Genomic DNA, 23806 nt, shown 5'->3' with positions numbered 1-23806 from the left:
CACACCTTTAGTTTCAGGCTTTATATGTACCTACCAAAACAGAGGCATCACAAGAACATGTATGTCATGCCCAAACAACTTTAGAGATTAGCCAAAACAGAGGCATCAGAGGAACATGTATGCCATACCCAAACAAACAAATGAAATTACTTCTTATTCTTAAGTGGTTGCTCAGTAGACTTGGTAAGAAGAAAAAAAGATGATAGATCACATAACAAAAAGGGCTTTATATCAAGTTTTGTGTGGTTTTGAAAGCTCATAGGCTTTCATGGAATACCAACCAATAGTACTATACCTACCAAATTCTTTTATGAGCTATCTTGTTTCCAATATTGGTAACAAATAAAAAATTAAAAACAGCAAAGCAAAGAAATGTTGATGGATTATTCAAAGACTAAGAGACAAGTCCAGCTTGATTAATTCTGGTTCCATGGGCATGTTAGTAACCGCATTGCCACTAGCAGGGTCCATGTGAAAGCTTCCAGGCCATATGAATTCCATGGCTTCTTCCAACATTAGAGGTGACCAGGCTGAGCCCAGATTCTCTTCAAACCTCGCTGCGCTCGTGCCTTCTCTGTGCACAGGCTTGTGAACTAGTGCATGAGGGTGAGCACCCAATGAGCGAACATGAGGAGCATGAAAAGCCATGTGCATGCTCATGCCTGCCCCAGCTCCAGACCTTCTAGTTTTCCTGGCCACACCCCTTTCTCTCTTGTGAGCATTCTGATGGCCACCTAAAGCCTGGGAACTATAGAACTTCCTCATGCAAAAGTTGCAAGAGTATATCTTTGAAGGTGTCGTTGATGATGCATCCACACCACCATCTGTCTCACTGCTTCCCAAGCTCAAGTTCAACCATGATGATGATGATGAACTGTGATCCTCCTGTGAAGTTGGTTTACTTGTTGATGACATCTCTCTCTCTCTCTCTCTCTCTCTCTCTCTCTCTCTCTCTCTCTCTCTCTCTCTCTCTCTCTCTCTCTCTCTCTCTCTCTCTCTCTCTCTCTCAAACTGGTAGAAGATGATTTGGAAGGCTTTGCAGTGTGCTATAAAGCTGCCTTATATAAAAGGGGGGTGGAGGAATATGTTGAAAGGAATAGAGAACAAGCATCAGATGAAGAGATGAAGAGAAGTGTAGTTTTTTTCTTTTTCTTCTTTATTTTTTTGGGGGTCCTTTGTTTTTTTCCTCATGGGGGTCCCATTGGGTGATGCCTGGTATAGTAGAAGCAAGAACAATGTCATGTCACGGTTGCACATGTAGATAGAGCTTTACATGAGTTTCTCTTTCACTTTACTATAAATAACAGAAGTTTTACATGAGTTTTAATTCTGTAATCCAAGATTGTTTCAGCAGGCTTTTCTTTCTCATTAAAGGTCAGCCTGTTGATTTTGTCAACTGTCAGATCAAGTGAAGAACTAGATAAAAGGTATCAGATATAGTAGATAATGTTCATCATCTTGACTGTTTTGGTAGTAAAAACCAAAAAAGTTGGGGTCTTCTCTGACATAAGGGGGCGCAAGTGGGCTCCTCCATGAAAGGAGGACTATGCATGTCTTGTTGGTTTTTCGATTGGTCCAGAGATGCCATTTATTATCATTGATAATATTTTAATAACTTGGTCCCCACAGGGTTACCAATAATGGTGATGAAATGTTGGTGGCTGTGCTTTATTATTCTTCTCATTACTAAAAGGAATACGTATGTAGTGTCTTGATATGAGTTTTGGACTTCTTCCCTAGAAGTGGGCAGTAAGTATATGCACAGTAGGGTGGTGGGAGAAGTGCATTCAGAACCACTTGTACTTATTCTCAGGATCTTTTTGTTGGGAACTGCAGAAGTGGAGATAGGCATAGTCCACCTTCCAAAGCACCTACTGCTCATCGCTGAGTCATGTGAATAGTGGCATTACTTTTGCCACCCCCCCCCCCTCTCTCTCTCCCTCTCCATATATCAATCAAAGCTTAGTACACTTGTCTCAGCCATGGACTCTCTCTCTCTCTCTCTCTCCATTGATCAGTCAAAGCTTACGTAGTGCACTTGTCTCAGCCATGGACTCCCACTTACCTATGGTGCCACGGATATGCACGGTAGATATGCTTGCCAACAATAATGCTGCAGCCAATTGGCTTGAAGGGTTGGGTTTATACCATACCCGAATCTTTCTGTAGTAGGTTCCCGAGGGAAGTGGCAAGAGTTGAAGAATATCTTGGTGAAAACCCCAACATGGCTTAAACCATGCAAGAGAAAACGCATGATCTCACTTCCAAAGTTATCAATAATTGGCATTCTTTTGAAATATGGTTTGATATCTACCCAATAATCATTTCATGCCGTGTGAGTGGGTTTTTATAAATCCAATAGCGGGCATGTGTGCGCGCGCACACACACACATGCACGCGTGTGCATGCATGCTCACACACACGGGGTCTACCGTGCTGCTGTGCTTGTCAACAATGTTCTCACATAATGTTTTAGCTGTTTTTTCTGTTTAAATGATGTCACATGCAAAGAAAACGAGTTTTTTATTCTTTTTTCTTTATGTCGTGGACTCTCTTGTTCAGGCAAAAGATAGTTTTTTATTGGCTTCAACCTTGCAGCATGAGACACACACACACCAGGCATTGAGCTCTTGACATCCTTCAACTTCAACTTGAACACCATAGATGACCCACCTAGCCAGGAGTAGGGATGGCAGTGGGGCGGGGCGGGGGACAAGGTCTCCACCCCCGCCCCCCCTCAAGATTAGAATCTCCATCCCCGCCTCCGTCCCCGGCGGGGATGGATTTTAACCTCCACCCCCGACTTCATCCCCGTTTCATGTCCTCCATCCCCGGTTCAAACGGGGATGAGGCAGGGCGGGACAGGGAAAAGTGGCGGGGATGGGGCGTGGCAGGGAAAAGTGGCGGGGATGGGGCGTGGCAGGGAAAAGGGTACGTCCATCCCCGCCTCCATCCCCGTTTCATACCCTTCATCCCCGGTCCAAACGGGGCGAGGCGGGGCCCCGCTTTCCCCCAGTCCACTGCCATCCTTAGCCAGGAGAGTGGAGCCCTTGTGGGCATGAAAGACTGTTTATTAGTGAAAACAAAGATGCACTTATTCCGGTGGAACCGGTTACCATTTCTCGTAGAGAAAGATTGTCCTAGTCAACCGACCCATGATATGGGTGAAAAGATCAGGTGCAATATGATGGTACAAATATTTGTGCATTAAGCACCTGATCACCTTCCATCTTGGGGACAGGCCTGTCAGTTGTGGGGCCCAAGGCCTGATGGAGGGCAATCAGGTGCTTAATGCACAAATTTTGTGCCATGTGATTGCACCCGATCCAGACTCATGATATAGACTGAGAGCTATAGACCTGTAGGACAAAGTGGGTTTAATGGATTGAATTCTTTGACCCTTTCTTGTGCCAAAATCCTCATAGCATTTTCCTTTCTAAAACAGAAGAGGAATAAGACCTGCAACTCTTCTTTTACCCACAAGGCACTAAAAGTCAGAAGGGCCACAAACAGTGCTTTCAATTCCCTTTTTCTTTATTTTTCCCAGAATATTTCAGGCCACTATCTATATTCTTGATTACATCATGATTCCACCATATCAACTTCAAAACCTGTTAACTTTTTCTCCTTTTTTTCTTTATGCTAAAGTTGCATAAAGGATGCCTTATTTGATAAACAACAGTGGCTGGACCACACTACATTAAGAAACCTTGGAGGGTAATTTCATCCTGTTCATAATTGAACAGTTGTAAGGCAATCAAAGTGATGGATATGCATCTTTTTGTTGCTGATGAGTCAACTTGCAAATCATACTTCTGAGCTATGTGACACAATGCCCACCACACATGCCCGTTTCTCAATTCACATTCAAACCGTTTTTCATTAGTGATAGATCATATGTCAATCCCATATCCATCGCCAACAATGTGCCCTTGTGTGTGTGTGACCATGGACGCGAAGGGGCTGGCCGATAATCTGGGGCAGGAAAAGCTGAATGCCTTTGCCAGTGGCAAGCATAACAAAGAACATGGCTCTCTAGCTCATGCCATGACAAACATCACAAGAAAAGCCAAAAACAACAGTAGATATGTTATCAAGCATATCAAGTTCACAAGACTAACAAAAATTATCTACTGCATTTGAACATAAATTATAAAGAAAATACTGATATCCATGAAAGTAACTGTCTTCATTCAAGGAGTTTAGGGCTCTTCACAACTAACTCAAGTAGTATTGACATTCCTGTACCACTGTTATGACATCCATGGGGGATTTCATTATTGAACACGTTCAGCCGTTTTGCTCTTTGTTAAACTTAAAGACTAAACGATACACTTTGAAGTGACAGCTGACTGGTAGGATGTTTATCATAAATGATGCAAACTACTTATATCGTTGCATCCTGCCATAAAAAAATGGACCTACCTTCCTGGCCAAATCCCCAACAAGCAAACAGGATTAGTGTCTTGGAACACCCAACACTATTCTTGACAAAAGATGTCCTAGGGCCAAGACAATGGTCAAAAAATGTAGACCCACCTTTGAGACCTCATTAATTTTCGAGTTTGTATGTATGGGGTGTAAAAAAGAAAAAAAAGGATCTGCATTCAATGATAGTTTCTTAAATAATAACAGTTGAAATAGCCGCGAGATTAAAATGGTCCAAACAAAACAGATTTTGTTGCTCAAAGTCGGCATTCGTTCAATCCAAAAGCAAAAATGGCAACATAACATCTTGTTCAGGTTTCTCCTATTCTTGGTAGCTACAAAATGAGCAGGGAAGCAACGCCGGCTGAAACTAAATAACCATTTGTGACCATTCAAATTATATTTCCGGTCACAGACATATCAAGTACCTGCCATGATCATTGAGAATCAGGGTTAGCTACACGTGAAATAACAATAATGACCATGGTAATTATAAATGTACAAGTATTTGACATTAAAGAAAAAATACAGGTTAATAACACCACAAACAAAATAAATAAAATTGTTCTTATAGTACTACCTCCAAAATAAACAAAATGGCTTTTCAACTTTGTGAAATGGCAAGTGAATGGATAATCATAAACTCATAATGGTTGAAGCTGCAGCAGAGTGGGCCACACAAAAAACACTCGTACAGACAGTAATAAAGAGAAGAAACAAAGGTGAATTGAGGAATCTAAGCATCTGATGTAAAACGTGCTTCTAAACAGTTTTCCTACATTATTATGCAGGCAATATTCAAACTTCAAAACATGAACCTAACCAAAGTTTCACAAATGACAACGTGCCAATCCATCTCATTTGAAGATGCTGATTTTGTGGTTGAACAAACAGCTTTTGGCATTTACAATATTCTTGGTTCAGCTAGTGTAAGCTCGTAAGATTATAATATGTAGAATTTTAGTGCAATATCTGTCATAAAAGTTAGTTTTGTATTTTTGGTAAAGACTTATGACAAGTAAAAGAGAGAGGTCTGCAGTTCAAATCCCATTTATCATTGTTAAAATACATGTTTTTTTAACATACCAGCTTGTGGCTCGTCTAGTTATGAACATGAGCCGAGTCTGAACAAGATGGGCTAGACTCATTCGGCTCGTTTACCAGCCCTAGCAACATGTCCTACAAAAATCATTGCAAGTGAATATGGGAAATGATGCTCCAGTGTTACAATGTGTAAGTGGTCGACTTAGTGAATACCCAAGAAAGCTCAAATACCCCAGCTACATGATATGAGATATGATTGACAACTTCAAACAATCAACATATATCAGCATTATCATAACTATTATCAAACTGATGTACAAGCAAATTAAGAAGGCCAAACTGTCCCCCAATAATACAATTAATTTTTTAAATGAGTATCCTGCTTAATACACATAATGATATATAACAAGCACACACACACATGCATGCACATACATGCCCAGGCACATGTGCGCACAGACACACAAAAGAGGATGGGTTTGCATGTTGAGTTTGTACTCTCTCAGACCTAACACTTTAAGCCTTTGATATCCATGACAAATAGTAATCTATGGACATCAATATCATTGTGTTCCTCTATGCTATGATTGATGGAGAATTTGGGATCAATAGAGTTCACAAGCTACCGAAAACTGATATCACATGGTTGTTCTTTTTGTGGCATTTCTTTTCCATCACTTGTGTGTGTGTGTGAGAGAGAGAGAGAGCTGCCACAAATGCTACAAAACAAGTACAGCCGTGTGACATCAGTTTCCATTGGCTTGAGAGTTCTCTTGATCCAAAAATCCATCCCATCATGGCATAGGAGAACCGGGAACACAGACGGTGAAAGATTAACCATAAGATGTGTCATGAACCCAGTTGAATACGATGTTCATGCCCATAGAATAGATTGTTCTGTCCTATGGATATTGAACAAAGGTCGGGAGTTTACAACCTCAACAATGCAAGCAAACCCATATGGATGGGGATCTAATCAGACTGGTCTAAAAGAACCTAGACTCAGGTTCATAATCTCAATTTAGATGAACTTTGGCCAGGAGATGAGTTCAATGCCTATTCAGTGTGATGCTGGTATTGTGCAGTAAACACTGCCAGATGCAGACGAACCCACAGTTTGTGTTGTTTTTGTTTTCGTTCTTGGAAAATTAGTCTGTGCCTTATCGGCTATATTGCAAAATAGTCCATACCTTGTGTGTTTTTACAAAACTATCCCTGCCTTTTCTGCCGTCAGTGCAGACTGGTCCTTCTATCAGAAGGATGCTATACTAACCATGGTTAGATGACAACATAAAAAGACTATTATACCCCATCCAAGTTCCTAATTCTAAATACCTAATTTGTGACCCAAATTCAAGCCTTTTTACAACCCAATCCAAATGAAACCGACCGAAATTCGTCTGAGCATTAAACCAGTCCAAATAGGTCAACCGATTTGTAACTGATCCAAATAAACTGGCCCAAAACCAACCAATGTACAACCATTTTTAGCAAAATTAACCCTTATTATTTTTTCCAAAATTGTCCTTCACTAAGGGTGGCGTTGTAATTTTTTATTACCCTTTGTGGTTACCATCAGCAAGGTTGGATGGCTGTTAATCCCAGGAGAAATTTTGAAAGAGTTAATACAACAGCACATAATATTTTGCAATAATATAACCTATAAGACACGGACTATTCTGAAAAAACTTTTTTTGGTTGGTTCATCACATTCTCTCGTGGACAATGATGAACAAAGGTGTGTCGCTCAAGTACATTAGTATAATTAAGGATATGTGTGAAGGAGTAGTAACCAATGTCCGCACTTGTGGACATGGCATTGGATAGAAATGATTGGAGGAGAAGGATTCATGTGGAAGACCGAGAATGATTTTCTTTTTTAGTTCATATCGCCGACCTCAATTGTTTTGGGATGAAGGCGTAGTTGTTGTTGTTGTTGTTGGTTCATCACATTCAATTCTAGACATGTTTCTTGGATTTATTTAGGCTCTTGTAGTTGTTTAGATCAGTTTCCAGATCCATATGAGAACAAAATCAATATAAAGTTGAATGCATACATTTGCTATTAGGGTCTGTTGGAAAGTGGTGATCAGACAAAAATGATACACACCGAAATAAATGGCTGATGTGGACTGCTCTCTAACCTGTTTGGGAAGATGCAATTGGAATATTTGCGAAAATAGGGAGGCAGTCCACGTCTGCCATTTCCTCTTTTTTCTCTATTTTAGTTTCCCTCACAGAGAGAATGTATTTGCTAAATCTTTCTCTATGAGGGCGTGTTTGACGGGAGGGATACTGCAGGAAAAAGGAAAAATTGTGTGGTCCTCCATGTGACTTTTTTACCCCGTTTATGAGGAGATTATCTCCCCAAAAGCGGCACAAAACAAGGGTGAAGTTATGACATATTTGATGCACATGTGAACCCTACTAAAAATGAAAAGTTTTATCTTGGGGGTATTTCACCTGCACCATCAAACACGTCCTGATGGATTCCGGTTGAAATGGGAAACTTAAGGCCAGTAAATAAGGATGGTAAATCTTGCTACTTACTAACCCTCATTTTACCTTATTTGCTATATATATTCTCCTCTCATTCCATATGAACAAAGAGATGTCTCCAAATAAGATAGAGAACCAAAAAAATGGTTAGCCTAAATTCTTGAAGGAACTGAAGGTGTTGTCAGTCAAACAAGATGTATTCATCTAATTCTTTCAAAATCCATTTCTAACCATTTCCTTCTAACTCGTTTCCATCAAAGTCACTCAATTACTAATTTACTATCTCCTAAACTGAGCCTTAGGATATAAAGACAATCATGTTTTGCCTCCACCACTGAAGAGCTTTTCTACTGCATGTGATGCTCGAACCATAAGTGCAATGCTAATCACCAGCCCTCTCTCTCTCTCTCTCTCTCTCTCTCTCTCTCTCCACACACACACACACATCTGCGCCCAAAACCATGCCAGAACTTAACATAGAACCTAAAATGATTCCATAACCATACCAAATCAACCTAACCATTGTACTTGTCAAGGTTATCGTTCTCAGTCAAACACGTAGCTGACCAGTTCATGTTACTACTCGTTTACAAGTTGCTCAAGAAGAAGCAACAAGTGTGGATTCTGTTGGGCTGAGTGTGAACACAGTCACAAATCTCATTTTTGGGAAAATCTCAGCAAGAGAAAATCTCCTGAAATTCTAAAATGTTTGGATTTCTGGCAAAATATTAGTATATAAAAATATAAAACATATATTCTTATATATGAAAAAAAGGATAACAACATCAGAAAATTTGGATTTATTGCACTAATACAGAAATAAAAAGGTGACATTTTTAAAATAGGAAATATTTTGAAAATGTCACATTTTTTCGTAATACATCAGCCATTGAAAATATCACAATAAAATGCAATATTTTCAAAACATTAGATGCCATGGAAAATCTTGATTTAGTAATTGTTATTATCTTAGATTATAATAACAGTAGCATGCATTAGAACTTAGACCAACTTGGTCCATATACCAATTTGATCCTTATCCTAGCATTTTCATACGCTAGATATTCTTGTTAATAAATGAATGTGTCAACATATTCTAATTTAAAACCCTCCAACAAACTGACAAAAAATAACATAAAAAAGAAATTACATAAAAGAACAGTTAACATGTATAAGAAATATTCTGAAATATTGAGATATTATTCTATGATACCATGTCACATGGAGATGGATAAGGGAACAGGACACAATGCTGATACTTTGGCACAACAAGGCAGTTCTGAAAAATACAATATGGGGTATGGCCACACACACACACACACATAATATATATACATAGGTAAAAAATTGGTACTAATGAAGGTACAGAGATATTGAGTAGAAAACACATATATACATTTACCATTGTTCAACATGATGTAAAGCAACATATTACAAGTAAAAAATATTCATGTTCTGCCACATCTAAACTCCTATTGATGTAAGTTTATTATTCTCATCTTGACAAACCTTGTATTCACTTTTTCTACCATTGTCGATACTATAAAAATCTTTTGATGCTCTCTCTTGTCATGGTATGGTACCCGGACAGTCCATTTTTACCGCTGTACCTGTGTCGAGACACGTATCCCCGTGTCAACATGCATTGACACCCGGACATGCCATTTTACCCTCCCTCCATACATACAAGTTTGTGTTTAATTTATAATTATATTTCAGTTTATAACTTTATATTTTCAGTATATAATATATATTTTAGATAATAACATATATATTTAGTTTATTTTGAATTTATGTGATATTTAATATATATATATATATAGCAGTGTCCTCGTACCCACATTTTTTGGAATTTCAGTGTTGTACCACTCGCACCCGCACCCGCACCCGTACCCGTACTCGTACCCGTACCCGTACCCGTACCCGTACCCGTACCCGTACCCGTACCCGTACCCGTACCCAGGTGACATAGGTTAGCAAGTGGCTTCTAGTTTTCTAACTTGATTTATTTCCCTCCTTTTCTTCCTACTATCAGCACCCAATGATTAGTGGTCTAAAATTTTCATAGGGAGATCCCCTCCCAAACATTTAAATTTTAAACATGTTCATATCAATCACCATTTTAATTTCATACTATATTTCCCTGAGCCTCAATACACCAAAGTTTCTAGTCTACTAAAGCATAACTTTAGTAAACAACAGTAGCTCAAATTAAAATTGTCTAGCCCATGATTGTAATTAAGAGCATGCTTGTGAAGTCAAATCAAGAAATGTTCGCCAAAACAGAAGTAAAGAACAAGGACATTTTCTGATGTTTAGATCCATGTGAAGCAATAAAAGAGAACCAGGAAGTAAAATATGGCCATAATGAGAAGCATGTTAGAATGCTTTTATTTTTCAAAAGGAAAAAAGACTCAAAAATACCAAGAATAAATACCAACATTAAATAATAAATTTTTATTTACTAAAAGCACACTTCAACACCAGTAGTATACTCATAGAACCTACAAAATTTGTTATCTATTTTGCTACTATACACTTATAGACCATTACATGCATAACATACAAACAAGGAGAACAATATGCACCTATGTCACACGGACTCGGCTAGAGGGTCGACGCACCCGCGTCGACACGCCCCAACACGGGTGCGGCTTCGGACACGGGACGAACTCGGTCAACAAGTGTCGGACTCGGTCAATGCACCTGGGCCGAGTTCGTCCACTTTAGAGACTCGATCAACGCACCTGGGAGAGGGGAGGCAGGAGGTCGACGACCTCCTGCCGGCGTCTCCGACGAGCCAGGAGATGAGGAAGGGGGGGGGGGTGTCGGGATTTACCAGAGGGGAGTCAGGCCTCCGACGAACAGAAGAGGACGAGGAAAGGAGAAGAAGAAGACTGTGGACCGACTAAGCACATGCGGCAGGGGCGTTGCCCTTGCTGGCCTGCCGGAAAGCAAGAGGCAGGGGCCAAAGCCCCTGCCGACCAACTTAACATAGGTGGCAGGGAGGGTCTTGACCCCCTCCACTGCGAAAAAGAAGAGGGAGATAGCGAGGTGGGGGCAGGGGTTTGTACCCTACTGACCGAAAATGCAAAGGCGGCAAGGGCTTTTCCCCCGCCAGCCAGAAGTAACAGGCGACAGGAGCAAAACCCTTGTCGTCCTGCCGTGAAGAAGATGAAGACAGATGAAGAAAAAAAGAAAACAGAAGCAGAAGAAAACAACAGTAGAAGAAGAGAGGGATTGGGGATTACCTGAAAAAGGAGTCGGCGAAAGGGGGGTCGTCGCTGCAGAAAAGGGCGGTCGCCGGCGTGCGGTTGCTAGGGAAGGTGAGTCTCCGGCAGGCAAGGTGCGCACAGGGGGGAAACGAACGGGAGGATAGAGAGAGGAAATCGGGGTTGCTCGGGGAGAGAACGGGAGAGACGAGAGGTGAGAGGTGCTCGTCGGACTGAGCTTGCCGGCGAGACGGGGCTCCGACGAGGGCTCGGGAGAGGGTGGGTTCGAGAGAGAAGAGGGAGGCAGAGAGGGAGAGAGCTCCGGGAAGGCTCTTCCGGAGAGAGCATAGGGGGAGAAGAGGGTAACGGAGAGGGAGAGCGAGCGACGAGGGGGAAGGTCGGGCGATGGGGAGAGAGAAAGAGCAGCTGGAGGGTTTTGCGTAATGCAAACCCTCCCCTACGTGCTTTAAATAAGCATGGGAATAGGGTATTAAAAGTACCCGGATCGGGTCCGGGTTAAAACGGTAACCCGGTCCGGATCCGGGTCGGGACCCGACCCGAGTCCTAATATATATATATATATATATATATATATATATATATATATATATATATATATATATATATATATATATATATATATATAGCCGAGTCCCCGTGTCCAAAATTTTTGAAATTGCGCTGCACCCGTGTCGCACCCGCACCCGCACCCATGTGACATAGATATGCACACATTAAACTAATCTAGAACTGATTCACATGATCATAATAACTTGCAATCTATGTCACATGGGTACGGGTACAGGTATGGGTAATGGTACGGGTACGGGCACGGGTATGGAGGGTACAATACGGCAATTTTAAAAAATGTGGGTATGAGGATACAGTTATATATATTCAAGAATGTGCCATCACTCCGTCCATGGAAGTCAAAAAGACCCCAAGGAAAAAATAATCCCATTTTTCAGGGCTAGCCATCATTCTAGGCCACATTAATTTTACTGAACCTATCCCAACGGTTCAATCAAAACTTGGATCTCAGACAAAGGCCCACAATTATTCAAGAATGTGCCATCACTCAGTCCATGGAAGTCAAAAAGACACCAAGGAAAAAAAATCCCATTTTCCCCTATTGAAATCCAGTTTGCTACAAAAATACCATCCTTTTCTTTTCAATATACAATTAATTAAGGTAAGGCTAAGGCTGAGGCTGAGGCTGCAGCAACAGGTATTATTGGCTTATAGAGCTTCTTTCCATATGCTAAGCAAAGCCCTATCCCTATCCCACCTATGTCTATGCCTCAAGCTCAGGTAATAAGATAACAACAACCACGAGTTGTACTCATGATGGAAAGGTAGCCGTAGCTTGCATCAAAGAGGAAGTGGGTGACTATTGGAAGGTTTCCGCTGTAGCAGCCAAAGACAATGTTTAGCCTCGTTTTTTAGAGAATTAGCGATTCATTCATTTTGAGGATGTACCGAAGGTATATTAGCCGCATCATTTCCGACATCTGCAATTACAAAACTAAAGTTTTTCCCATGTTACAAGAACCAATCGATAACCATCAAAACCAAATGCATTACGCTCATCAATCACACCATACAAATGCATTACGCTCATCATCCCATACATCAGAAAAAAGACACACGACCAATGAGATAATTATAAAAAATGTGCAAGGATGAAGGAAGCAAAATGAAGACCTTGGCAATGTCGTAATTTCGGCAAGGCCATCGCGGTTTCGAAAACACCCTTATCCAGGTTCTGATCGGGAGAAAACAGACAGGAAAGCATAACAGGCGAACACGAGCAGAGTCGAAACAAAGAATCAAAGACAAAAAAAACAAAGAAACAAGAAGAAGCGGAAGAAGAACAGCAAAAACTCACAAAGCGAAGAAAAAGAAGAATTAGGGGATTAGCGATCTGGGCAAGAACGACAGAGGGGGGTACCCTGAGACAGCTCGCAGCAGGCTCGGACGTTGATGGAGACATGCGAGGTGAGCGGGCTCGCCGCGACGGCGTTGTGCAGGGGAAAGAGCGACGGGACGCACCCCAACTCCACCGGCGACCTGAACTGGGCGTGAACGATCAGAGTTAAGGTTTCGCAGCGATGGCGGAAAAACGAAAACAAAAAATTGGGGATTCTTCTTCTGGTTCGGATTTGGAATCGTACCTGATGGTGGAGGAGGAGAAGCGGCGGGATTGGGTGGTGAAGGAGGAAGGGAGGCGGGGGCGAGTGACGGTGGAGGCCCGGCGGAAGGAAGAAGAGCGAGCGGCCGCAATTATCGAGCGAGATACCGAGCTGTAGCGAGAAGCCATCGTCTTCACCACAAAGGAACGAGAGAGAGAGAGAGGGTATTTAACTTTCTTTCTGGGTTTCGAGTTCGACTGCATGGAAGGGTTTAAGAGGGGGTTTTAGCCAGGGTTATAGCTTTTCTGTGCAGCCCTGTTGTATACGTGAGGCTGCAGCTTTGTGGTCACGAGCTTTGGCACAAAGATACGCGGATACGATGAGACGTTACCAGGACACGAGGGCACAGAAAAATTAATAATTGGTGTTATTTACAATAACATATCCAGTTTCTTTTTATAATTCAAATTCATAAAAAAAAAATCAATCTTTCAATTACATATTTCACTTATTTTGTGGTTAACCAAAATCAATCTTTCAATTACATATTTCACTTAAAAGAGTATTTCAATTAAAAATTAGTTCAATTACATAATTTTTAATTAATAAAATAATATTTTTTAGTATTTTAATATTAAAAACATATTTTTTATTGAAATAATGTTTTGAACATATTAAGATAGGGGCCATGCCTAACGTGGCCGAAATGACGTTACTTGTAACATAGTGACTTTCGGGTTGTCAATGTGTACGGATATGGATACGAATAGGCTATGGTCTTGAGACACAATTGTGTGATTTCTTGAAAACGACGGAAGGGTTTTAGGCTATAGCTTTTCTATGCAGCGCTACTGCATATATGAGGCTGCTGCTTTGTAGTTCCAGATTATGTCCATGGTTCTGATACGGATGCCAACGGGACATGGGCCCGAGACACAAATGTGTGATTTTTAGAGAAGGTAGGATGCGCTGATTGGGGCTCGGTCCGTTTACCAATTGACCAAGCTCGGACTCAACTCGTGCTTGAACGAGAAGCGAAAAATGAGTTTGTTTGTGTAAAATAATTTATGTTAATTATTACATTTTATATGCCGTGGTGTATGTTGTTTGCTGATGATATTGTTTTGATTGATGAGTCTAGAGTTGGGGTTAATGCTAAGTTAGAATTATGGAGACAGACATTAGAAGGAGGTTTTAAGTTGAGTAAGAGTAAGACAGAATACATGAAATGTCGGTTTAGTAAGCAACGAAGTAATGATGAGAGTGTAGTGAAGCTTGGTGAGCAAGAAATACTGGTGGATGATTGTTTCAAATATTTAGGATCTATCATTCAAAAGTATGGAGAAATTGATGGAGATGTAAATCATAGGATAAAGGTTGGGTGGATGAAATGGAAAAGTGCAACTGGAGTGTTGTGCGATCGTAGAATGTCATTGCGGTTGAAGGGAAAGTTTTATAGGACGACTATTAGGCCTGCTTTACTATATGGTACGGAATGTTGGGCTGCCAAGAGACATCATATTCAAAAAATGAGTGTAGCTGAGATGCGTATGCTGAGATGGATGTGTGAAAATACAATAAAAGATAAGATTCAGAACGATGAGATACGTAAGAAGGTAGGCGTTGCACCCATTGAAAATAAGATGAGAGAGAACCATTTACGGTGGTTTGGACATATTCGGCGAAGGCCTAATGATGCTCCAGTTAGAAGGATGGAGAAATGGGAAAATATATTAGTTAAAAGAGGTTGGGGTAGGCCTATGAAGACATGGATGGAGGTGATAGGAAAGGATATGAATGCTTTGAACCTCACCAAGGACATGGCATTGGATAAAAATGATTGGAGGAGAAGGATTCATGTGAAAGACCCATAATGATTTTCTTTTTTGGTTCATATCGCCGACCCCAATTATTTTGGGATGAAGGTGTAGTTGTTGTGTTTGTTGTTGTATTACATTATATATATATATATATATATATATATATATATATATATATATATATATATATATATACACACACACGGATAAAGGATCAGTGGTAAATATGGCACCGTCCTAAATGAAACATTTTATCTGATTTTTTGTTTTTTTTTTGGAATTCTAACCACACAAATGTGTTAAGCATGATTGATTTACTAGAAATCGATACTTGGATAATGCATTTTGGATGAAAACAATGGTATTTGGAACCTCAAAAATTTATGAAAATTGTAAACTGTTGATTTTTGAAACCATATAAAAACCTATCCAAGAATCAAAAACCTTATAAAAAACTATCCAACAATCAAAATCAAATCCTCCAAGAACTGATTCGTGTAAAAACAGGCATAGATCACATTTGTACAGTAAGAATTTAAAAAAACAAGAAATCTGATAAAATGTTTCATTTAGCAACGGATCCTGTATCCTATATATATATTGTATTCTTTTTTTTGTATATTACATTAAAAATATATATTACACATAAAATATATACATATTTTATCTATACAAGCTCAGCTGAGCCAAGTCAAGCCAAACACCATATGTTTGGGCTTGACTCGTTTAAGCTAAACAAGCTGTTCATGACTCACCTCGCCAGTTATACGAACCGATCATGAACGAGTGCATGACAAGCTGAACCGAGCTGATTCATGGGCTGCTCAGTTCGTTTACCAGCCCTAGCACAGACATGTATTTGTTTAATATTTAGTTTATACAATTTTTATTTAATATTGTATAAAATTCAGTTTTCAAGGATATATTTATGTAAACTGAAGGCTTAATTCTTTTATTACAACAACAACAACAACTACGCCTTCATCCCAAAACAATTGGGGTCAGCGATATGAACCAAAAAAGAAATTCATTTTGGGTCTTCCACATGAATCATTTTCCTCCAATCATTTCTATCCAACGCCATGTCCTCGGTGAGGTTCAAAGCATTCATATCCTTTCCTATCATCTCCATCCAAGTCTTCCTAGGCCTACCCCGACCTCTTTTAACTAATATATTTTCCCATTTCTCCAACCTTCTAACTGGAGCATCATTAGGCCTTCGCCGAATATGTCCAAACCACCGTAAACGATTCTCTCGCATCTTATTTTCAATGGGTGCAACACCTACCTTCTTACGTATCTTTTCGTTCCGAATCTTATCTTTTATTGTATTTCCACACATCCATCTAAGCATCCGCATCTCAGCTACACTCATTTTTTGAATATGATGTCTCTTGGCAGCCCAACATTCCGTACCATATAGTAAAGCGGGTCTAATAGTCGTCCTATAAAACTTTCCCTTCAACCGCAATGGCATTCTACGATCGCACAGCACTCCAGTAGCACTTTTCCATTTCATCCACCCAACCTTTATCCTATGATTTACATCTCCATCAATTTCTCCATACTTTTGAATGATGGATCCCAAATATTTGAAATAATCATTCACCGGTATATCTTGCTCACCAAGCTTCACTACACTCCCATCCCTACTTCGTTGCTTACTAAACCGACATTCCATATATTCAGTCTTACTCTTACTCAACTTAAAACCTCTAGCTTCCAATGTCTGTCTCCATAATTCTAACTTAGCATTAACCCCAGCTCTAGACTCATCAATCAAAACAATATCATCAGCAAACAACATACACCACGGTACATTTTCTTGAATTGATCTCGTAAGCTCATCCATCACTATCGCAAATAGGAAAGGGCTTAAAGCAGATCCTTGATGTAACCCAACCGTTATCGGAAAATTGGTTGTCACCCCTCCACAAGTGCGGACATTGGTTACTACTCCTTCATACATATCTTTAATTATACTAATGTACTTGAGAGAAACACCTTTCTTCATCATTGTCCACCAGAGAACGTCCCTAGGTACTCTATCGTATGCCTTCTCTAAATCAATAAAAACCATATGCAAATCTTTGTTCCTCTCTCTATATCTTTCAATAAGTTGTCTAAGAAGATGTATAGCTTCCATAGTTGATCTTTCAGGCATAAAACCAAATTGATTCTCCGATATCATGACAACCTTCCTCAACCTAGACTCAATCACCCTCTCCCAAAGTTTCATAGTATGACTCATGAGTTTTATACCACGATAGTTTGTGCAATCTTGTATATCACCCTTATTCTTATATAAAGGCACCAAAGTACTCTTCCTCCACTCATTAGGCATCTTATTTGTTCGCCAAATCAAGTTAAAAAGATTTGTCAACCATTCTAAACCTTTCTCTCCCAAGCATTTCCAAGCCTCGATAGGTATACCATCTGGGCCAACTGCCCTTCTTGATTTCATTTTCTTCAAAGCCTCTGCAATTTCTTTCTTTTGAATCTTGCGCATGAAGTCACGATTTATCTCATGAAAAGGAATGGAGAAGTCTCCAAGATCTTGAGCATGACTATCATTAAATAGCTTATCAAAATAATCTTTCCATCTCTCCTTAATCTCCTCATCTTTGACTAAAACCCTTTGCGTTTCATCTTTGATACATCTAACCATACCCAAATCCTTCGATTTCCTATCTCTCATCTTTGCAAGCCTATAAATATCCTTCTCGCCTTCTTTGGTATCCAACTTGTCATAAACCTCCTTATATACCTTAGCCCTCGCGTTTCGAACAACTTTTTTAGCTTCCTTCTTTGCTATCATATACTTCTCCAAATTCTCATTATCACGACTCTTACTTAGATTTCTATAACACTCTCTTTTAACCTTAATAGCTAATTTGACATCCTCGTTTCACCATGATGTATCCTTACCTAGTGGTGCACCGCCTTTAGACTCACCCAATACCTCCTTAGCTACTTTTCTCATACCACCCGCTATCTTATTCCACATTGATTCTGAATCCTCCTCGAGACACCAATCAACTTCCTTAACTACCTGCTCTACAAACATTCCTTGTTTAGCTCCTTTCAGTGCCCACCACTTAATTCTAGGATCTATCCTATGTCTATCCCTTTTGCTTAATTCTTTTATTAATAACAAAAAAACAAGACAGTATCCTAAGGTGTTACACCCCCTTCCCATGTAGTAGTGGTGTCCGAAATACTTTGGATAAAAACGAAAAAAAAAAAGAACGCCCAAAACAAAAGCTGACTTGTCCAAGACACCTGTGTCCAGCCAGTAGTGTCCAGAGAGAACTATTCTGCAATCAAACGGGAAGTGCTCAGGATTCCACTTAGACTGTGTTTAGAAACTCTGTTGCAGAGATAAAACAGAACATTATTAATGCCATTAAGGTCAGGGTAGCACTATGCTTTTGTCTCTTAGTCAACTCATTTGTCTAATTTAGTTGATATTTTGCCCAGAACAAATCTAAATCTTGACATGTTCCAGCTTCAAACAGGAAAAAAGAATAACAGCAGAAACTCTCTCATTGTGTACTACAACTGTACTTTGCATACCCTTGGAAAAACCTCGTAGCTTAAAAGCACAAATTAAAGTGCAATAATCAATAGGATTCCGCCGTTAAATCAATAAGTACTAAAAACATGTAAATTTAACTGCAACCAAAATACATCATTTCACGGATGGACTGAAAAGTAGGAGGGTTTTAATGAATAGAAACTCAATTATCAAAAACCAGTTCCTGCAATAAGTACATCAATGGGGACAAATTTCTTCAATAATTTACCGTCTAAAGACATAATGGAGAACTCAAAAAAAAAAAATCTTCTTGAGGTTAACAAAATTATTGAGCCGAATGAAAAATACCAGCCTCTTTCTGCAGGTGTATGGGATATCAAAAGCATTTGTTGAAAGTGTGAAACCAGACTGTGAATGGTGAAACTGGACAAAAATCAGCTTAAGAAAGGACAGCCGTTTTGATACACTTCAGTTCTTTGCTGAACGAGTATGTATAGCCAGAATTTAATTTAGCAGCCACAACAGCTCCATGGTAATGCAATCTTCTTGTCACATTGTGATTCTTGACCAGGAGAGTTGCTTTATGAAGCTCCCCTTCCCTCCAGCTAACATTGACTATCACATCCCCGCGAGCCTTCAATCCCTCAACATTGCCATTGGCCCATTTATCTCTTGGAAGTGCAGGCAGTAGAAAAAGATCCTTTTCAGTACTCTGCACAAGCATTTCTGCCACTGCAGCTGTAAACCTGTAGTTCACAACCACATGAACGAGCTCAGAGATCCCTGCTTTCCAATGTATTTTCATGATTTCTTAATTCCTAGGCTCTATTGAATGTTTAATTTGTAAGTGGGAGACCCAGAAGGATATAAAAAGTTTTACCCGAAATTAGCATCAATTTGGAATGGAGGATGTGCAGTAAACAAGTTGCTGTAAACACCACCTAAGAAATCTCCTTCATGATCAGGGTCAACCAAATTTATCAGTTGAAATATCAACTTGTATGCATGCTCACTACTATGAAGACGTGCCCACAAAGCCATCTTCCAAGCGGTAGACCAGCCAGGGCCCTCATCCCCTGGCAACATTAAACACAAGAACATGATATAGGAATAAAATGAAATTGGGGTGTGTGCAAAGCTTTCATATAACTTGCAAGAAAGTAGAGTATAAATAAAGGAATTCAACATGGCATGGACGTTCATCAGAATATTTATTCAATTAGTTCTAGAATCTCAATCAGAACCATGGAAGGCATTCGGCGATTATTCAGTAATTCACACCAATAAATTCACTTTACAAGTCATGCAGCATCAAGGAATTAGGTGTAGGGTTTTTCTGTTTATCTTTTACATCTCACAAGTAATTCCTGTCACAGATATATCCAGCATGGCATACACACTATGCAGTATACAAAGATTGGGCCGACTATGCTAATTCCAAGGCATGCAGGCACACAAGTGTGCACGTGTGAATGCAGAGAGAGAGAGAGAGAGAGAAAAATGATTGCAGTTAAAACTGTTTTCATTCTCTTGAAAATGGATTATATGACCTCTTGGCCCACCTAAACACTAAATGAACAATGTGGGGCAAAGTGACAAGTAAACCATTTTTTGTGATATAGGAAAATAGAAAAGCCGTACATGAGAGGAAAAACAGGAAGAAGAATAAAAATTTGACAAAAACATAATGATAAAGAAAATGAAAATTATGTAATACAAGCAAATAATATCAAGCATATTTTACGATATCAATGTATTAGGTACCAAGACATAAACAACTGTTAGACTATTAACATCAAGTCATAAGCTATCATTTACCAACAGGTGAAGTACGAACTTAAGTGCCCAGATATGACTAGACTATCAAATGGCCATCAACTAGAAGTAAGTTTCTTACAGCTGTCCAATCCCATAGCTCACGCATAGAAAGACCATAATCAAAACAATGATAAAGAAAATGAAAATTATGTAATACACGAAAATAATATCAAGCACATTTACATTTTACATCTTTTACTATATCAATATATTGGGTGTTAAGACCAATGTACTCTTTTGTGTGTGTGTATATATATATATATATATATATAGAGAGAGAGAGAGAGAGGACTTAGAACTCCAGCCGTTGGGACCTAGTCAAACTTGTTTGACTAGGCTCCTAACAGCTAGAATTCTAGTTGTTGGGAGGTCTCTCCCTTCAGTTATTTGAGAGGGCTTCTTCACTCTTTTCCTCTACTTCCTCTCCTTCTCTATAAAAAGGGATGTGTGTGCATGTGTAAGGGTGAGAGAGTGATGGGCTATGTCACATAGGTGCGGGCGCAGGTGCGGGTGCGGCGATGTGTCACTTTAAAAAAATTTGGGTGTGGGGGTGTGTATATAATTTTTAACAGTTAACAGTAACACTAATGAAATAAAAAAACAATTATCAATTCATTATGCATGAAATAAATCAAATTAACAATCTACAATTCTATTTTTCATCATAAAAACTAATACCACAATTATATCAACCTAAATATATTATGGAAACAATCAAACAAGTAAAGCAGAAAAGAAATAAATTATGCAGTATACTAATAAAAGAAACAAACAATGCATAATTACATATCAAAAGTATATCCTACACAATGTATATGACGATAAAGTAATGATCCTGATAATTTTTTTCTTCATCATCAAATGCATCATAAGAAGGAAGACTAGGTTAAGATAAGTCTATGTTTGTAATGTTGAAATCATGCCCTCCCTCTAAGTCACACTCTTCTGGGTTTACATCCTAAAATTTGGATGATTCTTGTTTGCATTACAAACTAAATTTGAAAATGTTAAATACTTGCATATTTAAATGAAGAAACTAAGAAATAGTCAAATAACTAAGAGAGCAATTAGTACTTGCATTCCTTATTGGTTCATGAAAGTAACTGAAGATTAGAATAATCATAGACTAAATCCTCTGCACGCTTGCTAGTGAATTTGTTTCTCTTCATGTTGTGGATTTGAGAACATGTGATCTAATTTCTTTTACAACAAGATAAACTAGCAGGCTATGATAGCAATCTCAATGCAAGACGTTGAAAAAGAGGTGTTTTTGATTCATATGTTAACGACCATGTGATAGGATCTATATTCTCCTCCTCTCTCGCTATTAATGCATGTCTATATAACCTCGAAGATGAAAATTTTTTAAACTCTTGTGTGACTTGATTTAGAATATGTGATTATCAATAAAGTCTTGTCATACACATATTTTTATGCCTTGATAGCTCTGGGTCTAAATTTGGAGAGACACGACCAACACCACTTTCCTGTCACTTCTTTGCATAATATTTGGGATTGAAAGGATGTCTCATGCAATGCAAAAGAGTGTTGCTCTTATCTCATCTTTTGATTAAAATTGAATGAATATCATTAAAAAATTCTGAATCATCCAATGCAGGATTTTTTCTCTCATTCTTGAAAACTATAACTTGTATTTTTTCAATCATATTATCTCACATTTAATAAACTTTGTGAAGCATGGGCTCATCCTTATCAACTTCTCTCAACATTTTCCAAATAAGTTGCATAAACTCAAGGAAGTATATGACTCTATCTCAAAATTCATCATCAACAATGAATTTCTTAATTTTTTGAGCCTTGACAACATCATTAGCACGATAAAATGTTCAATTCTCATCAGTCATGATGTTAACCAAAGCATTCTTGACTTTCTTAATCTTTTTCACCATTACAATAATGAACGCAAAATGTGTTTCAGCAACCTTCAACAATTTCATATTAGAATGCCTATTAAATATGACATTATCATGATGGTAGTTAACAACAAAATTCATAATGCTTTTGACATTTTTTTCTAATTCTTCAATCCATGAACATAGAGCATATGCTGGTGAATTTTCTTCTTCTTTGGGGTTGTAGATGCTCTTAAGGGATAGATTTAAGTTGTATGCTATATAGGAGTCCAAAAAATATGATAATACTCATTCTCCAAACTCAATGCTGCACTTTTACAAACTTGAGCGTTGTCTGTGATGATTTGCACTACTTTCTGATCACCCACTTCTTTTATTACTTTTATAAATAACTCCTTCAAATACTCAGCATTTTTATATTGCCCTGATTAGGGGTGGCAATCGGGTCGGGTTGGCGGGTGAGAATACCTCAACACGAACACGACCCATTTATTAAACGGGTCGGATGTGGCAAACACGAACATGACTCATTTATTAAATGGGTAACCCGACCCGACACGATTAACCCGTTTAATAAACAGGTCGGGTCGACAGGACACGATTACACGACACGGCGACCCGTTTATTAAACGGGTCGACCCGATAACCGACCCGAGTAACCTGAATAACCTGTCTAACCCGAATAACACAATTAGTGAAAACTGAAAAAAAAAAGATAAAATTTTCTTTTACAGCATATATATATATATAGGAAAAAGAAAAAAATATTAAGGGGAAAGGGGTTTAGATAATAGCCAGTTTTTGTTTTCCGATTATTGACACCCTCTGTTGACGATCATCGAAAATTCGGTGAACAAAGGAATCCAGGTGACTGCTCTAGGGTGTTCCCTAAATACATTAAAGAAAAAAGAAACAGGAAAAACAAAATAGAGTTAGTGGTCGCCAGAGGCCACCGTGTGTTTTTCCGGCTTGCAAATATTCTTGTTCAATGTTTTTATGCAGTGAGAGTCACCAAAACCCCCTTTAAATCAAAGATCAAACTAAGAAGAAGAAAACCCCTCTTTTAAGAAGAAGGAAACAGCGAGAAGAAGGGTTAGAGACCCTTCTCGCCAAAATTCTCAGGACATCTCGAGGGATAGGGAGTCTGACGACAACACTCGATGGAAGGTCCAGCTTGAATCGTCAAAGATCACCCATCTCATCGCCGGAAAAGCCCCAAACGTGTTGTGAAAGCAGAATCGGCTTGATCAACACCCACTAAGGCATCGGTCGAGGCCCATAGTGGTTGGACTCCATCGTTGGCTGACTGGGGCGAACTCCACCGGTGTATCGTCGCCAAAACTTGCAACAGTGTTTTTTAGAATAGGTGAGGGTTTAACCCTCTTCGGTTTTCAGAGAAGAGAAAGGGTCGAGAGTACCAACATTAATATAAAACTCTAAC

The 23806-nt window shown here is 39.2% G+C and overlaps 3 protein-coding genes across 3 annotated transcripts in view; all 3 read right to left on the bottom strand.

Annotated features, from left to right (window-relative positions):
- Positions 1–387: 387 nt before the first annotated feature.
- On the bottom strand, positions 388–915 carry LOC149847766 (zinc finger protein 7-like). The gene has a single exon (XM_090002179.1). It carries the CDS (start codon positions 913–915, stop codon positions 388–390), a length of 528 nt encoding a protein of 175 aa, XP_089858305.1.
- A 3728-nt stretch (positions 916–4643) lies between these two features.
- Positions 4644–13542, bottom strand: LOC149847765 (uncharacterized). Its single transcript, XM_089999978.1, has 3 exons — positions 13358–13542; positions 13135–13253; positions 4644–4856 (listed from the first exon to the last, which is right to left on the bottom strand). Exons 1-3 carry the CDS (start codon positions 13501–13503, stop codon positions 4849–4851), a joined length of 273 nt encoding a protein of 90 aa, XP_089856104.1. The 5' UTR covers positions 13504–13542; the 3' UTR covers positions 4644–4848.
- Positions 13543–18858: 5316 nt separating this feature from the next.
- The window catches only part of LOC149847764 (alpha-L-fucosidase 2-like), a 55161-nt gene continuing 50213 nt past the window's right edge, over positions 18859–23806 (bottom strand). Inside the window, exons 9-10 of the mRNA XM_089999860.1 lie at positions 19554–19749; positions 18859–19419 (exon numbers count right to left, since the gene is read on the bottom strand). Of these exons, the coding sequence (XP_089855986.1) occupies positions 19113–19419; positions 19554–19749 (503 nt within the window). The 3' untranslated portion in view covers positions 18859–19112. The remainder of the gene's footprint in view (positions 19420–19553; positions 19750–23806) is intronic.

This window comes from Nuphar pumila, chromosome 1, assembly GCF_984573655.1.
Source record: "Nuphar pumila chromosome 1, dmNupPumi1.hap1.1, whole genome shotgun sequence".
Taxonomy (NCBI): Eukaryota; Viridiplantae; Streptophyta; class Magnoliopsida; order Nymphaeales; family Nymphaeaceae; genus Nuphar; species Nuphar pumila.
The sequence above is the reverse complement of the archived record's forward strand: the minus strand, read 5'-3'. Positions and strand labels throughout refer to the sequence as shown.

Coding starts and splice junctions, on each gene's coding strand:
- LOC149847766 (XM_090002179.1), bottom strand. CDS start 915: ATGTCATCAACAAGTAAACCAACTTCACAGGAGGATCACAGTTCATCA.
- LOC149847765 (XM_089999978.1), bottom strand. CDS start 13,503: ATGGCTTCTCGCTACAGCTCGGTATCTCGCTCGATAATTGCGGCCGCT. Junction 13,254..13,357: donor TTCTCCTCCTCCACCATCAG/GTACGATTCCAA, acceptor CGCCCAGTTCAG/GTCGCCGGTGGAGTTGGGGT.